Source organism: Eulemur rufifrons, chromosome 7, assembly GCF_041146395.1.
Source record: "Eulemur rufifrons isolate Redbay chromosome 7, OSU_ERuf_1, whole genome shotgun sequence".
NCBI classification, from domain to species: Eukaryota; Metazoa; Chordata; class Mammalia; order Primates; family Lemuridae; genus Eulemur; species Eulemur rufifrons.
The window spans coordinates 280,603,995-280,621,119 of record NC_090989.1 but is presented as its reverse complement, the minus strand read 5'-3'; the positions used below and the strand labels follow the sequence as shown (position 1 = coordinate 280,621,119).

At 49.4% G+C, this 17,125-nt stretch overlaps 2 protein-coding genes across 2 annotated transcripts; one reads left to right on the top strand and one right to left on the bottom strand.

The window, feature by feature from the left end:
- The first annotated feature begins 736 nt into the window (after positions 1-736).
- TOR1A (torsin family 1 member A) lies at positions 737-8,615 on the top strand. The gene is made up of 5 exons (XM_069474760.1): positions 737-945; positions 1,607-1,872; positions 3,767-3,942; positions 4,032-4,159; positions 7,419-8,615. The coding sequence occupies exons 1-5, from the start codon at positions 768-770 to the stop codon at positions 7,667-7,669; spliced, it is 999 nt and encodes a 332-aa protein (XP_069330861.1). The 5' UTR covers positions 737-767; the 3' UTR covers positions 7,670-8,615.
- A 1,334-nt stretch (positions 8,616-9,949) lies between these two features.
- TOR1B (torsin family 1 member B) lies at positions 9,950-16,695 on the bottom strand. Its single transcript, XM_069474759.1, has 5 exons — positions 16,465-16,695; positions 15,503-15,768; positions 13,890-14,065; positions 13,263-13,390; positions 9,950-12,628 (listed from the first exon to the last, which is right to left on the bottom strand). The coding sequence occupies exons 1-5, from the start codon at positions 16,661-16,663 to the stop codon at positions 12,387-12,389; spliced, it is 1,011 nt and encodes a 336-aa protein (XP_069330860.1). The 5' UTR covers positions 16,664-16,695; the 3' UTR covers positions 9,950-12,386.
- Between the last annotated feature and the right edge of the window lie 430 nt (positions 16,696-17,125).

The window sequence follows — 17,125 nt, the reverse complement described above, 5'->3', positions numbered from 1 at the left end:
GAAAAATGTCAAACAAGATCCAAAGAGGGGCATCCTGCAAAAGATTTGACCAGTACTCCTCAAACTATCAAGGTCATGAAAAATAAGCAAAGTCTGAGAACCTGTCACAATCGGGAGGAGTCTAAAGAGACATGACAGCTAAATGTAATGTGGTATCCTGGATGGAAACCTGGAGCAGAAAATGACATTAAGTAAGGAAATCTGAATAAACTATGAACTTTAGTTAATAATAATATAGCAACAGTGTTTCATTAATTGTAACAAATGTAGCATACTAATGTACAATAAGATTTTAGTAATGGGAAACTGTGCAGGGGTGGTATATGGGAACTCTCTGTACTATTCCCAACTTTTCTGTAAATCTAAAACTCTTCTTTTAAAAAATGTATTATTTAAAACACACACACACACACACACACACACTAATTAAATCTAAAACTCTTCTTTTAAAAAATGTATTATTTAAAACACACACACACACACACACACACACACACACACACACACACACACACACACACACACACACACACACACACACACACACACACACACACACACACACACACAAAACCCGTTGCCAACGGGGCTTCTGCAACCAAAAAGCAGGAAACGGCCCGGAACAAAGATGGCGGCTTTTGACGTCTGGAAATGGCCTGCCCAAAACAAAGATGGCCTCCGCGACGGGAGGAACCGGAAGCGCGAGTCTGGCAGCAGCGCGGGTGCGCGGTAAGCGCGAGAACGCGCAGGGCGGCGCGGTTCCGGGCATGAAGCTGGACCGGGCCGCGCTGGGCCTGCTGCTGCTGGCGCCTTTGGTGGTGCGGGCGGTGGAGCCCATCAGCCTGGGCCTGGCTCTGGCCGGCGTCCTCACGGGCTACATCTACCCGCGCCTCTTCTGCCTCTTCACCGAGTGCTGCGGCCAGAAGCCGAGCCTCAGCCGGGAGGGTAGGTTGGGGCCGGGGCAGGGGGCTGGCATGAGGGCCGGGCTAGGGAGTAAGGTCCCAGGAGGGCCGGGCCTGGGCAGAGCCCAGCCCGGAGGGAGCCGGACCGAGGGAGCCGAGCGGCCCGGGCTAAAGGATGGGGCCTGGCTTCTTGGCCACGACCAACACAGGCCGGACTTTGGTCGTAGGCCTGGGGGAGATGAGCTGCAGGTTGGGCTTCTCCACGCAGAACTGGGGGTGGACCAGTTGTAAACTTCCTCTGAAGACAGTTCAGCCACATCTTAGCTGGAGACAGGAAGGATGGTGGGGACCCTTCCGGAGCAGAGCACAGGTTGTCAAGCTACGCCCTGTCCCTGCCCTGCCTTGGGGTGGGAGGAGCCACGCAGGAGTTAGGGGTGCAAACTGCAGGCAGCTGCAGTGGAGCCCCGAGGCCTTTTCAGGAAGGATGGGGCAGGGCTTTAGAACAGGTGGGACCAGCAAAGGGAGGGCTCCCTGGACCATGGTTCCCCTCCGGGCCAAGTGATTACAGCCCACTGTACCTCAGCGTTTCACAAGGTGCATGAAGAGGGCTTACCTGGCTTTGCTGGCTTTCCCAAGGGCCTGTAAATGTGGCTACATTTTGCCAGCTGTTTCTTTTCCCTCCTGACTGGCTTTGTCTTTCCCAGCGCTGCAGAAAGATCTGGACAGCAAGCTCTTTGGACAGCATCTTGCAAAGAAAATCATCTTAAATGCTGTGTCTGGTTTCATAAACAACCCAAAGCCCAAGAAACCTCTCACCCTCTCCCTACACGGGTGGACAGGCACTGGCAAAAATTTTGTCAGCAAGATCATCGCAGAGAATATTTATGAGGGTGGTCTGAACAGTGACTATGTCCACCTGTTTGTGGCCACGCTGCACTTTCCACATGCTTCGAATATCACCCTGTACAAGGCAAGGGCAGACATTTGGAATCCTTCCTGGATGACGCCAGGTTTGAGGTTCCTTTGCTGTGGGATGGGATTTGGGAATTCCGTGTTGAAATGAGTGAGCCCTGAAAATGGCTCCATGGGGAGGTGAAGGTTGGAGATGCACAGAGCAATCACACCATCAAAGCTCTGTGGAGGCTTCTGAAAATAGGTCCAGTGATACTCAGTTGAGTTAGTGGGGTCATAGAATTTTAGATATGGACATAATCCAAATTAAAGATCATCCAATCTTACTCATTTTGTGAAAGAGGAAACACTTCTATAGAGGCCTAAATTCGTTTATCATAACTGTTGCAAACTGCTTCGACAGTTTAACTCACTGGTTAATAGCCTGGGTTTGGCAGCAGACACACCTGGATTTGAGTCCTAACTCTCCCCTAGCAGCTTTGTATCTTGGGAAAGTTGCCCGCCCTGAGACTCACATTCTTCATTACAAATTGGTGCTTGTGAGAATTCAATGAGCTCTGTTAGTCAAGCATGTAACATGGTGCCTGGCACGTAAATGTTCAACTAAATTAATTGTTGCCTTTTAGGATCTGTGTAACAGATCAAGATGAGTTGGTCATCCTAGTTAGGATTGTGGCTCCACTAATTTAATAACTGTGTGACTTTGGGCAAGTTATTTAACCTCTCTGTGCCTCAATTTCCTCATCTATAAAAGAGGGTACACAATAGTAACTACCTTGATGGGTCTGAGGCGGTCACAGTAAAATGTTACATGAACAGTGCTTGGATGACATGTTCTCTGCTATTGCATGTAAAGCAGGGGAGCAGAGTGGGAAAACCTTGGCTGTTGGAGCCCAGCCGGTGTGAGTGAATCCTTGTGTAAACAGTGACTCACCTCATGGCCTCAGCAACCACTGCAGCTCTCCTGAGTTTCCTCTGTAAATCCAGGCTAGTCCATACCTACAGAGAAAAATTACTGCTTATGTTAGATACACACCTAGAACATTGTAACCATGTGCCCTAGTAGCCAAGTAAATCCCAAAATAATAGTAGGCCCAGACCTACGTTGTAACTTCCAGAGTGTTAGAAAACAAATAGCTAATTTCCCTACCTCACTGTGAGGGGGAAAAAATATATAGATTAAATAGATTTTCTATTTTCTGATTAAAAGGCTTCCAAAAGTCTTTTCTCCTTACCTTGACTGCTTAGTATTATAAGAAATACCTAAATATGTTCTCATATCCAAGGACAGAAGAAAAAAAATATCTGTTCTTGTGGAATATTTCTGGTTAGACAAATTTATTTCAGAAACCTCCAGGCATTGTTCCAGGAACTCAAGTGTCACCTCACCAGGCTCATCCCAAAGCACGAGAGCTCTCTAGTAAAGCTACCTGGCTTAAGTGAGCCTGTGTTCACTACTTTTCCCATCTGAGAGTTGGGGCACCTGCTCCAGGCTGTTCTGTGGATTGATTGACAGAGTGGGTCACTTGGCCCCTGCCTTCTTCCAAGAAGACGGGTGTACACAGGATATGTGTTAACATTGCCGTTTTGATGACAAAAGGCCAGCAACTCTGACACAGCATCTATGTGGTATCTCCCAGCACGGGAATTATAATCTAAGTGTGGGGCTTTGGAATCAGGCAGGGCTGGGTTCAGATCCCAGCTCTGCCACATACTAATTTTATAATCTTGGGCAAGTCGAGTAAGCTCTCTCTGCCTCGTTTTCCTCATCTGTAAAACAGTATCATAATGCCCACGTATGGTTATTAGGGACAGAAGAGCTTGTGCACGTGAAGTTCTTAGCACTGAGCACCCAGCACTCTGTAAGTGCAGCCATTGTATTTAGTGGTAGCAAGAGTTGTCGCGATGGCCCTTGCTGAGAACTTTGTGTTGGCTTTCCCCTTGTAATTCAGGATCAGTTACAGTTGTGGATTCGAGGCAATGTGAGTGCCTGTTCGAGGTCCATCTTCATATTTGATGAAATGGATAAGATGCACGCAGGCCTCATAGATGCCATCAAGCCTTTCCTAGACTATTACGACCTGGTGGACGGGGTCTCCTACCAGAAAGCCATCTTCATATTTCTCAGGTAAGATCAGGGTAGGACACGATTGAAGGGCTCTGAGGCTGAGGCTCCAGGAGAAAACCCAGTCCTTACTCACGGGAACTGTCTTGCAGCAATGCTGGAGCAGAAAGGATCACGGACGTGGCTTTGGACTTCTGGAGGAGTGGCAAGCAGAGGGAAGAAATCAAGCTCAAAGACATTGAGCATGCCTTGTCTGTGTCTGTCTTCAATAACAAGAACAGTAAGTAGGGCCGCCCGCTACTCAACCCCATCTTGTTCATAATCCTGCACCCTAAGTGTTAACACGTCAGTGTCGCCGTCACCATCACTTGGCAGCTGAGTAGAAATGCAAATTCTCTGTCTCTTCCTGAGTCAGAATTCCTGAAGGGATTCTATGCTAACAAACTCCAGGTGGTTTTATGAACACTAAAGTTTGAGAAGCACTGTTTTAAATAGAGGAGATCATGGTGGCTTATGCCCGTAATTCCAGCACTTAGGGAGACCAAGGCAGGAGGATTTCTTGAAGCTGGGAGTTTGAGGGTGGCCTGGGAAAAATAGCAAGACCCTGACTCTATAATAAAAACATTTAGTCTGGGTGTGGTGCCTCACACCTGTAATCCTAGCACTTTGGGAGAACAAGGATCACTTGAGGTCGGGAGTTGAAGACCACCCTGAGCAAGATAGCTAGACCCCATCTCTACAAAAAATTTAAAAATTAGCTAGGCATGGTGGAACGTACCTGTAGTCTGAGCTAACTGGGAGGCTGAGGTGGGAGGATCACTTGAGCCTAGGAGTTTGAGGTTGCAGTGAGCTATGGTCACACCACTGCCCTCATGCATGCCTGGGCCACAAAGTGAGAACCTGTCTCAAAACAAACAAAACAATGTAAATAGAGGGAAATTGTTCATCATCACGATCTTGAAAATTAGTTCCCCCATTTTCTTCAGGTAAATGGTTTTCTTTATAGAAGAAAAGCAGGTAGTTGAACGAGGAAGGCTGCTGTGGGCAGCTCATTGGAGGAGATAAGCTGTTAGGTCCCTCCCTTTCTTTTCATTGCCCAAGGACAACAGCCAAATGGGGCTGGGCACCGTGTGAAGCACTCTCCCTGCATGTTTCATGTAATCGTCACAATAACCTGGCAGGGTAGAAGCTGAGACTCCAGGAGGTGTAGCAGCTGGCCCCGGGCCGTTCAGCTGGTAGGTGTGTCTGATTCCAGAACCTGAGCTTTTAACTTTTAGCTCACTGCTTCTCCAGAGAACGTCACAGACTTTTGACCTGGAGCCCTGGGAGGTGGAAAGCCATCGTGAGGGAGGCTAACTGGCTAGCTAAAACCTGGGAGTTGGGCAGGCTGTCCGTACACGCCTTTGCTCAGGTTCCTGAGGTGGCAAAACAAAAGGTCTCATTTAAAACAGACCCGCCAAGAAATTCATACTAGAGTCAAGTGAACAGTGTGGGGTATTTTATGTAAACTCGTGCAGTATGTTGAATAGTTTCTCAGCATGCCAAAAAATATGAACATATGAAACAGAAACCTTAGCCCAATACTGTGACAGGTGAGGCCAGTTGCCTGAAACCCAAATTGTGGGAGGTTGCAAAGCGATTCAAGAGCGCACGCTTGGGAGTTGGGCAGACCTGGCTCAGCAGCTCCCTGACCAAGGCCTCAGGCAGGTGGCTGAACATTCGTGCAACAAATATTTATTGAGCATCTACAGGGTGTCAGGACTGGGGACACGGCAATGCACAAAAACAGAAGTTCTTGCCCTTGTAGAGCTTACGTCCTGGTACAAGGGCCCTGAGGTGGGCATGTGCTTGGGGTCCCTGTGGCCGGTCCAGGATGAACAGGAGAGGAACGGGAGGTGAGATAAGAGGCGAGATTTGGGGTGGGTGCAGGTTGTGGAGAGCCTGGGGGGCGTGGTGAGCCATAGGTTGTATTCAGGTGGGAGAGTGAGCCCCTGTAGGGTTCTGTGCAGGCAGCGACGCGATCTGACCGGCGTTAGCAGGACCTTGCTGGCTGCCGGGTGGGGAGTGGACCGAAGGGAGCCCAGTGTGGCAGTGGTGGGTGGTGACACAAAGTGGATTCTGGATGTGTTTTGAAGGGGCAGACGATAGGATTTCCTGCGGGATCGTATGTGGGAATGAGACAGAAGGAGAAAGGATCTGGCTTGAGTGACTGGGAGGGGCACTGCCATTGGGGGGAACGGAGGGCAGGACGGGCATGTTTGGGGACAGCCATGTCTAGTGAGGATGACGTGTTGGGGGCATATGAGCAGGGATGGGGAGCAGGCGGTCGGACCTTCCAGTGGAGCTCCAGGGAGGCATTCAGGCTGAGGGGACAAATTTGGGAGTCAGCAGTAGATGGTTTTTAAAGCAAGTCTGAGGTCCCTTGTCTTGCCAGAACACTCCGGCCGCGCCACCCCATGGGCCGGTCCTCCTCATTCAGGCTCTGCTCAGAGGCAGCCCCTCAGCCAGGCCTGGCCTGGCCACCCTGGCCCTTGTTCTTCTGCTGGCCTCGCCTGTCCGCTTCGTGGTGTTCACTGTCTGTGAGTGTCTCCTTACCTAGAGTGCTAAACCCACGAGGGCAGTGTCCAGGCCCAAGGCCACCCAGCACAGAGTAGGCCTTCAGGACTGAGCTGTCCCGCTTGTTACTGTTCACAGTCCACACACTCCACCCCATCCAGTCAGCCCAGCACTTACTGCGTACCAGTTGGGAGCGAAGCACTGTTGGGAATGAAACGCATAAACCCCAGGCATCAAGGAGCTGAGTCACAGAATTAAATGGCAAAGTGGAAGGGAGACGTGAAGACACATTGTGGGCTCAGGGGTGACCCACTGGCTGCTGTGTCGTCTCAGGAGGTAGCAGGTCCTGGCTTGAGTTCCAGGAACCAGGAATAGTGGACCGGGCAGGTGCAAAGCCAGGCCTCACCTGGGGTGGCGGACACATGGCAAGGTCCATGCCCTGTGCTGAGCCGTGGTGTCATCTCCACACACCGTCACTCGAGAGTCTGGTTTGGGTCCCGCAACGCCCTGCAGGGGAGTTGCCAGCGTGAAGGGTCGTGGCTGGCAGAGGCCCTCCCCGGGAGCTCTTCTCACTTTTCGCTCTCTGGAGGCGCTGCCAGCTCGTGCATTTGTGCCCTTCCCCAGCCTGCCTCTGCTGTGACCCTTCCCACCTGCCACTGCTAAGGCACAGCTTGCGAGGCTTTCCCGAGCCCACAGTGTAAAGGTGTCCCTTTCCACTCTGTTGAGTCACCCTGCCCTTTGCCATCACAGAGGTGTTACAACATGGAGGTGTTTGTTAGTGAGGTCCCCTGGCAACATCACCTTCCTCTCTGGATCAGGCACTCCCTGAGGGCCGGGTGCACTGCTCTACCTCCAGGGCCCAGCCCAGCCTGGGGCGGAGCGCACACCTAGCAGACTCCTGATGGGTGGGTGACGCTCAGTAGATGTGTGGTGGGCGGGGTGTGGATGGACGTGCGTGACCAGCGCCTTTTCTCTTTCCCCAGGTGGCTTCTGGCACAGCAGCTTAATTGACCGGAACCTCATCGATTATTTTGTCCCCTTCCTCCCGCTGGAATACAAGCACCTGAAAATGTGCATCCGAGTTGAAATGCAGTCCCGAGGCTATGAAATTGACGAGGACATTATAAGCAGAGTGGCCGAGGAGATGACATTTTTCCCCAAAGAGGAGAGAGTTTTCTCTGATAAAGGCTGCAAAACTGTGTTCACCAAGTTAGATTACTATTACGATGGCTGACAGCCCAGGAGTCACTGCTTCGAGTTGAAACAACACTCAGTCCTTCCCCACGCCTCCCTGCTCCTGTCCCTGGGAGAGGAGCGAGATGGGTGTTCCCTGCCTTGTGTGGCAGGGCTACTCCTGGGCATTGTTTTCACCTGGAGCCTGCAGGCCATCACACCCAAGGGACCACGGGCAGGACACGAAGCCTTCGGAGGAGGACAGAGCGGGCTCCCAGCACACCCATTGCAGGGCTCGTGATTTTTTTAAAATTATGTTTTAATTTCAAGTGTTTCTGTTTCGAGGAGGGACAAATAAGTTTTATTGAAAATGTGATACCTTTATTTAAAATGGTTTTTAACATTATGAGAAACTTCTCGGATTCTAAGTAATCGGTTTTTTGTTTTTTATGTTCCCATAATTATAACACACACTGTGATATCTTTACTGCAAAAAAGCCCAAGCACGAGTCTCTGGCGTGGATTCCGTAGGACAGCATTCCTGGGACAATTCTGGAGCACTGGCCAGATCTGCCCCAAAGTGACCAGGGGCAGCACGGTGCTTGGATAAAGGGACAAGTAAGAAGACACGCTCAGCACCACAGATGAACCCGCAATGTCCTTTCCAAGGGAACAGTCTCAGCAATGCTGTGAGCATTTGTTAGAACCAGAGTCTTTTGGAAGAAAAGTATGTCCAGCTTGTCACTTGCCAGTGCTCGGCTTTGCAAGGGCAGGCCCGTCTCCACTCTCCGTTCCCGGGTGAGCCCTGAGCCCTGCCCATTCTCTGCTGGATGCAAATCATCACGCGGTGATTTTGCCGTATTAAAACATTTTTCCTCATTTATCACTAGTTTTTGTTATGTTGAATCAGGACCCCCCCCAAACCTAGGAAGGCTTAGCTGACCCTTCTGAGAACAGTGTTTTCATTTATAAATGCAAACAGATACCATTTTGCAATAAAATTTTGTGTGTGAAACTTGTCAATACATTTTTTAAGGGGGAGACGCTCCCCTGCCCCAAGCCCTGTGAGCTCAAGCTATGATCAGGACCGAGCAGGTGCAGTTCAGGTCGGAATGAAACGAAGTCTCATGCAGGACTCTGAGGACCCTAGGACAGCTCTGGCCCCTCGCCCAGCTGCACTGGAATCGCTCTCCTGTTACGAGCCTCGGACACCAGCTGTGGAGTTCAAGTCCAGCTGAGATGCCAGGAGTATGGAGCTGTAAGAGACTAAACCTGCTTTGTTTTATGCAACATGCCTGTGTGCCTACAAATGGGCAGGGCTCTGTGATGCTGCTGTGCAGAGTGCTGGCAGGGACAACTTGGCAGGCACAGAAGACGAGCTGGCAGCCAAGCTGCAGGTCTAACGCAGGACCCCTCAGCCTCTCGGCTCCCCAGCCTGGATGGGGTAGGCGGCCCAGGCTCCAAGTCTTATAAAGCTCTTGGTGTTGAGCTGAAGCTGGCCTGCTGTGTCCCCAGGGGTCAGATTAGGTTTAATCACTCATTTGAAAATTGCAGCCCCCGCACCCGGGAGCCCCTAATTAGGGAACACAGGGGTCCCCTGACAGTTTTGTTAATTTCAGTCTTTGTAGATGAGGCAGTTATGGGGTGGAGTAGAAACTGCATTAGGCTGAGAACCAGAGCTAGGAAGGTGGCCTCATGGGGCTCAAGAACCTTCAGATGAGAAATTAAGGGGGTTGGTGAGAAGGGTTTGAACTTCCTGTTTAATAAAAAATCAGCTAATCCTTAGTCCTGAGAAGAGGGTCAGTGTTAGCAATTCACTGACGAGATAGATCAGGTTAGGTGTGATTGAGCTGAGACTGGACTAACGAGACTAGGATTCCACTATTTACCAGTTTGGGGCGGGAAGATGAGGCAGTTAGGTTTCCTTACCCGAGATCAGTTCAGCATGTCAGAGTGTCTACTGCCAAAAGACCCCGAATGCGCCCGATGTCTTCTGATCTCAGAAGCTAAGCAGAGTCAAGCCTGATTAGAACTTGGATGGGAGAATGTCAGGTGAGTCATATTTTCCCAGTGCCTCAATTTCCTTCCTACATTAATTTTAAAATATATTTTTTAGAAAGAAGTCCTTCACTTTGGTGAAAATATCACCTAATCGAATTTAACTTCCTATTTGCGGATAACAGCCTTTAAGGTAAATACTGATTCTGTACGATGCAAAGGCTGCCAACCTGCACATCCAGGGTATGGTAAGTCTAACAACACCTGAGCTGCTGAAGTCTTTATTCCAAACTTTGTTACCAAATAAACTAGGGGAGGAAAGTTAGCAAACAACATGTCATATCATAACATCTAGGCTTTATTATATTTTATATCCAGGTCAATTCAAACTCTTGTCCATCTTTGATGAGGGCTAGGGGAGGCTGGGCCATGGCCTTCTCAAGCTAGTCACAGCAGCCCAAAGGTGGCCAACACGTGGAGTTTATTGCATCACTGTAAACAGAAATCTTGTCTCTGCTTGACCAGATATCCAAAAGGTTATAAAAGAAATGTAACTTAGCTCCAATTTGAGAATACGTAGTAAAAATTTTAAGCCTTACCTTGGCGTTTTTCAAAGACTGTGATACTCTATATGAGGCAGTTCCATGTCAAAAATTCGCTCTTAGCACATTTTATACATGAAAATGCTGCATTGTTCTAAGGGCGTGTCTGCAGCTGCACTGTAACTACAGGGGGACACAGAATGAGTCGCACCAGGTGGAACCTGAGTCTTACTTCCTGGTGAGCGGGGCAGTCCAGCCTGGCGCTGCCACAAAGGGAGTCCTTATCAGATGACCTTGTTTGATCTATGATCGTGACCATACATTGCCACACATTCGACAACAACATTCATATCATTTAAGAATATCTGAGAAAGGAATAAACAGTTATTCCATTTTTATGTCCTTCCCGTTTTATTATAAAATAAGCAATTTCCTATGTTTCTATTATCTGAGGTTCAGAAGGCATTATAAAAAAAATAGATATCCTTGCAAACTCTAGCATTTCTCGTGTTCAGTACTCCCACTTCTTTGGCAATGCAGAATCTGCAGCTGACTGCGCAGTGTGGGCACGTGCCAGTCGTGGAGAATGAGCGTGTTGTACAGATTTCCAATGGTTCTGGGGAGTCAAGGGAGAGACTGACCCACATATAAAGTGTAAGAGACAAGGCTCAGCATGGGAACCAAGGACTCAAACTCAAAGCCAGCGGTCTCACTCTGATTCACTCTATGATATGGCTGGGGAAATCTAGCAGCGAGTGAAGTTCAGGACAAGGTGTGGTCCAAGGCAGGCTGACATGTGACATGGGCGAGGAATCCCACGCCCAGGGCTGGAATCAGCAGCCAGAGGACAGGAGGAAGGGACCTGTCTGTCCCGCCTGCTGCAGAGGCCTCGGGTCGAACCCCCATTCCACATGGGGACAGTTCAGCACAGGTCAAGAGTGCTCAGCAGTCGCTGCACACACGCTTTGATGTCTGCGATGGTCCGGTGGGCCCTGCTCTCCTCATCCGGAGCAGCCGGCTAGAAGCCCCATGAGAGACTCTGGGCGGGGGCGCTGCCCATAGCCCTGGAAAAGGCCAAAGAGGGGGTCAGAGAGGGTGGTTCTTTGCACAATTAGGGTTGAGTAAGTCTGCCCAGTGTCCACTGGGCCCTGATCCTGAAGTTCTTTACCCTTAGAAGGGCCTGTTCGCGTTTCCCGGGAAGGCTTGGGGCGCCCAGCTTGTGCTTGTCTCTGTAGCTGCTCTCCCCTCACTGGATGGTGTAGACTGGAGAAATGTAGAATTTCCCCCTCGGTCTGAAGAAGCCTTTACCAAAACATTCTGTCAAAAATAACGCAGCTGATTTTGCTTTCCAAGGTTAGGTGGTTTGGTAGATTTCAGGGCCGTGTTCAGAATTTCTGGGAGCGTGTTCAGATGTCGTCTCTCCCAGCTCCACCCCTCAAAATGCAATTCAGTCGGGAGCAGGAGTGGGATGGGGTAATCTGCAAATTCAGCAAATTCAGCAGACGGCATGGCCTAAGTGCCACCTTAGGCCGTCTATGTCATTACCTTATCTGCTTCTTTAACAGGCAAACAGTTGACTCCTTGATAATGAATTGGCATGGATTTGACAATCAGCAGTTCACAGCTGAACAAACTTTACCTTTCACAACTAATTCAGTCGAGGAAGAATTTGTGCCTAGTGTGTTGGGGGAAAGACTAGCGTGGGTGTGAGTTAAAACTGGCTAAATGCTAAAAGCTTTGAGGCAATCTTAAAACCCCTGATGTTAAAAATGGCAATTTAAATAAGAATGCTATCTGATCAAAAGAAAGAGTGCTGGCCATCTGCACCTGCAGGCACCACAGACTCCAACTGAAAATCCTTTAAGTCAGTGAAGGTTCCCTGTGTAAAGAAAAGGAAACAGTGTTTTCTGCTCCTCAGCTGCCACCCTCCCAGGAGCTGCTGAGCTGTGGGTCCCGTGGGTCCCAAAGGATCCCTGGGCCTGCCTCGCACAGCTGTCTTCAGGCACTTTTGTTAAGGTAACGCTCAGTGTGAAGCTGGTTTTCTGTCATGCTGCGAAACAACAAGTGGATGGGACAGATTACCACATTTTCATATTTCAACTCTTAGAAACTTCTCTATCCCGAAAGTCCACAGGTGCAAATGTGCAAAACCCTGAAGAGGTTTCAAAGTGCTTCTGGAAGGCAGGGCCCTGGTGTGCTCGGCTTCCCTGTTGCCTCTTAACCCGTCTGGGTAAGAGCTCAGTGGAAATCGAGCCGCGACTGCACAGTCTTGCAGCCCTTGTCTGAGTAGATTTTCTCGTCTTTGGGGAAAAACGTCATTTCCTCTGCCACTTTTGTGACAATGTCTTCATCTATGGCAGAACCTCGCGCCCTCATCTCAGCCCGCACACACATTTTCACGTGTCTGTACTCTAGGGGCAGGAAGGGGATAAAGTAATCGATGAGGTTCCTGTCGATCAGTCCACTGCGCCACAGGCCACCTGCGAAACAAGACACAGCTTCATTTCCTGCCCATCACTGCCACTGGGCCAAGCTCTCCTGGGCCGCTCTGATCTTGACCCACCGTACATCCTTCATGTCCTTACCCCTTCAGAGATTCTTTTTTTCTTTTCTTTTTTTGAGACAAAGTCTCACTCTGTCACCCACGCTAGAGTGCTGTGGCATCAGCCTAGCTCACAGCAACCTCCTGGGCTTAAGCGATCCTCCTGCCTCAGCCTCCCAAGTAGCTGGGATTACAGGTACGCGCCACCACACCAGGCTAATTTTTCTATTTTTAATAGAGATGGGGTCTTTATCTTGCTCAGGCTGTTCTCAAACTCCTGGCCTCAAGCAATCCTCCCACCTTGGCATCCCAAAGTGCTAGGATTACAGGCTTGAGCCACCTTCCCTGGCCCAGAGATTCTTTTTGTCAGTGTGCAAAAAGCTGACATAAGACTCGGCTAAACACCCTGCTAACTGGTTTCTGGAATAAAATTGCCCTAAGAAAATTCCTTACTTTATTTTAGCAAAGCCACTGAGGTGAGTGGGATTCTGTGGCTCTGGGAAACACTCAATGAGAGAGGAGACGGCCCTCTGCTGGCTGAGTTAAGGGGGTCTTAACTCTTGTGGACTCACTGTGTTTATTATTGAAGACGCCGACAGACAGCACAGGTTCCAGGTCCTTCAGCTGAATGTCTTCCCTCTTTCTTCCTGCCCGCCAAAAGTCAAGAGCTGTCTTAGTTATAAGGTCCCCACCTGCGTTGCTGAATTTGCCAGAGAAACAAAAATTAAAATCACATATTAAGACTTCTGTATCTTACTAGGAAACGAACCTGCTCTAAGGTTTATTCTTAATCAATGAATATTTACTATGTGCTACTAGACAAAAAAATTTAAAAAAAATTAAAAAATAGTGTCTGCCCTAAAGGAATTTAAAAATCTGTTTCTTCCCTAAAGGAATTTAAAAATCTGTTTCTTCCGAACTTGCTGGGATAAAGTTCTGGCTTTTTATAACCCTCAGAAACATACACGCAGTGAATAAAATTGCTTGTTATCAGCAATTATTTCTTTAGCTCATTTCTTTTGCCCATGTTCTGTGCCACGCTGAAACTGGCAACCAAAAAATAAAGAAGTGGGCAAGTGACTTTTGCCAACCTGGCATTTTTGTCCTGGTAAACAAAATACTGGCGGTTGCCAGAACTTCATCCTAGCATTGGGAGAATGAGGGCTTATGTGCCCCCCAAGAAACCGCCGCCTGCTCACCTGAGAAAGATGAAGATGGCTTTGCGGTAAGACACTCCGTCCACCTGCTCGTAGTAGTCTAGAAATGGCTTGACTGCATCGATGATCCCAGGGTGCAATTTATCCATCTCGTCAAATATGAAAACAGAGCTCGCACACGCACTCACATTACCACGAATCCACTTCTGCAACTCGTCCTAGACTCACCGTGAGAGAAACAGGATGCAGAGGCTCAAAGGATGCACCCAGAAGAGCAGAAGTGCTACACTGCTGCTTGTGCCCTGAGGGCGAGATCAGAGCTCTCAAGGGTTTAAGGAAGAGCTCTTAGAAACTGCACCCTACCTCCATTCATTAGCTTTTCCAAAACCTTATCTATAAAAAGTAGAAATTGGCAGAGAGATCAGTGCTAAAATGCAAAGAAGTTTTTTCCTAACTCAAATGACATGCTTAAATGTGACTTTTTAAAGGTATAAACGGTACAAGATCCATGATCATTCACTGTTAACCATCCCATAGTTTTCATCTCACTGTGGACTTCAATCTCAAATATTACCAGACATACTGGGGAATAGGGAACTAGATTAAGACCTGCACAATGCCCAAGACCAACGCCTTGTACTGGTGCAATGAACACAGGGGCTGACATAGATGACATTTCATGAAAAGCATTTGTTCCAATACTTTCTTGAAACAAACACAAAAACACATAAGCAACAAGCCCTTAACCCTAAAATGTGAAAGGCCATGACCATGAAAGTCCCCCAGACCCACCTTCATCTATCTTATTATATTTCTAGAGATTTATATGAAAGAATGTAGGAAACAAAAAAATTATTCCTTCCTTTTGGTAATCTGCCCTGCTTAGGCAGTTTGTATGGCAAACTCCCCCTTCCACTTCCTTGTTCAGTTAAGTTTCTGTTTCTTTTTTCAGTCCCCACCTAACAGTAGGACTATTAACCTTGACAAGAATAACATTCACTTAAATGAGAATTAACCTTCCCAGACAACTTTATATATATTAAATGTGGAAAGAATATCTCAAAAGGAGAAATGGTCTGAAGGTTTAAGTTCTCTGAATCTTTCTTTGAAGAAAGCAGCATCAAGGACTTGAAAGATGGGAGAAACACAGGGAATAAACTGTTTAGGGGGAAAAAAATCCTCGAATCTATATTGCAAAATGCAGACACGACACTCTGTACCACAGGTGGGGAGCATGAAATGAAGCCACACGCTGACACATCCCTGAGACTGCCCCACCTCACACAGCACTCGGCTGGGAACGCTGAGTGCCTTCATTCACTGGAGAAGGTGGCTACCATGCAGCTGGGGGATTTGGGTTCAAGTTCTTGCTCTGCCACAAAATCACAAAGATTATAAGGAGTAAATCACTTTGCCTCTCTTGGCTCCATCTTTTAATAGAAATAATATCCCCTATCCCACTGGATTATTTTGGAACCGAGTAAGAAAAAAGTTGTAGGAGAGCTTCATAACCACCCTGGACTAAGTGTGCCTTAACTCCGTGGAGCCTGGGGCTACTGCAATGCAAAGGAAAGAGAAGCAGAGCCAGAGTTAGTGAGCAGGTCGCCAGGCCAGTCCAAGTGGCCTGTGGACTAGGTAATAGTGGGTTCTCTTGCCTGGTACAGTTTTATCTTCTGCTCATGAGGGAAGTGCAGAGTCGACACAAACAGGTGGACAAAGTTACTCTTCAGGCCTTTTGGGTGAAGATTTTCAGCCACAATTTGGCTGACAAAATTCTTGCCTGTGCCAGCCCAGCCGTGTAAAGAAAGGGTCAGTGGTTTCTTGGCATTTTTGTTGTTCTTGAAGCCAGTCAGCGCCTTGAGAATCACTTCCGTGGCCACATGCTGTCCAAACAGTTTCTCCTCCAAATCCAGCTTCAGGGCTACAGGAGCCAGCCCCAGAACAGAGAAAGAAACACACATTAAAAATGCACCGGAAAAGCAGCACTTTCCCAAGTGGCCAAAGTGAGAGACACAGATTAGCGAGGGATCCAGCCAGACCCCAGGGCCAACAGAGGCAGAGTCAAATGATGCCACTTCCAAGGAAATGCATTCTGTGGATGTTCTTAACACTTCAGTGTCTGATAAGGCAGCTAAATGTATTCATTCATCCCAGGATGAACTCTGTCTTGACAGCTCCATGCTATCTCCCCAGTCACCCCTGATGGCTCATAAGAAAACCAAGGACCAAATGTGGGCTTCCTGGGCCACGCCGCAGGTCTGAAACCTACTTAACAGAGTTGACATGGCGAGGAAGGGCTGGCCACTCTACTTCAGTTTCTTCGCCCAAGGTGATCCCAAGGAGCGCAAACGTTTAGAAAGGTACTTGGGCAGAGCCCCACAACCTAGAGACTTTCTGAAGGCACTGCTGCCCCGGCTGGAGCACGGGCAGAGTTCCCGCGAACCACTCCCAGGCTGCCCCGTCCGTCCTCCCGCCCGCCCGATCGGGATGACGGCCGGGCTGTATGCCGCGCGGCCCGACGCGTCCGCGGGAGCCGCCCTGAGCGCGCCAGCGCCCGGCCCGAGCGCAGAGCCCCCCGCGCCCGGGGCCGGACCTCGAACCCGCGCCCCCGCCGTACCCGAGGCGTTGAGCGGCTGCTCCTCGCGGCAGCACTCGGAGAAGTGGCAGTAGATGTCCTTGTAGGACAGGTAGGTGGTGAGGAGCGACGCGGCCCCGATGGCGATGCCCACGCTGATGGGCTCAAACGCCGCCGCCACTCGGGCCGCCAGCAGCAGCTGCAGCGCCGCCGCACCCCAGAGCCGCTCGGTCCGACGCATCCCCCGGCCTCGCAATCCGCTGCCGCCGCTGCGTTCGGCACCCCGACTGCAGAGCGGCAGGCCGGACTTCCGGTTTGCGTCACTTCCGCTCTTAGGGCGGCCATGTCAGTGAGGAGCTGGGAGACGCGGCTGTGCGCCGCCATCTTTGTGAGTGGCCCGGTCGTGTCTGGTGACTCAGCTTCAGTGTGTCCCCACCCTGGGATTTTTTTTTTTTTTTTTTTTGAGACAGAGTGTCGCCCTGTTGCCGGGGCTGGAGTGCCATAGCATCACCCTAGCTCACAGCAGCCTCACACTCCTGGGCTCAAGCAGCCTCCTACCTCAGCCTCCCGAGTAGCTGGGCCTATAAGCGCGAGCGATCACGCCCAGCTAATTTTTTTTTTTATATATATATATTTTTTAGTTGCCTGGCTAATTTCTTTGTATTTTTAGTAGAGATGGGGTCTCGTTCTTTTTTTTTTGAGA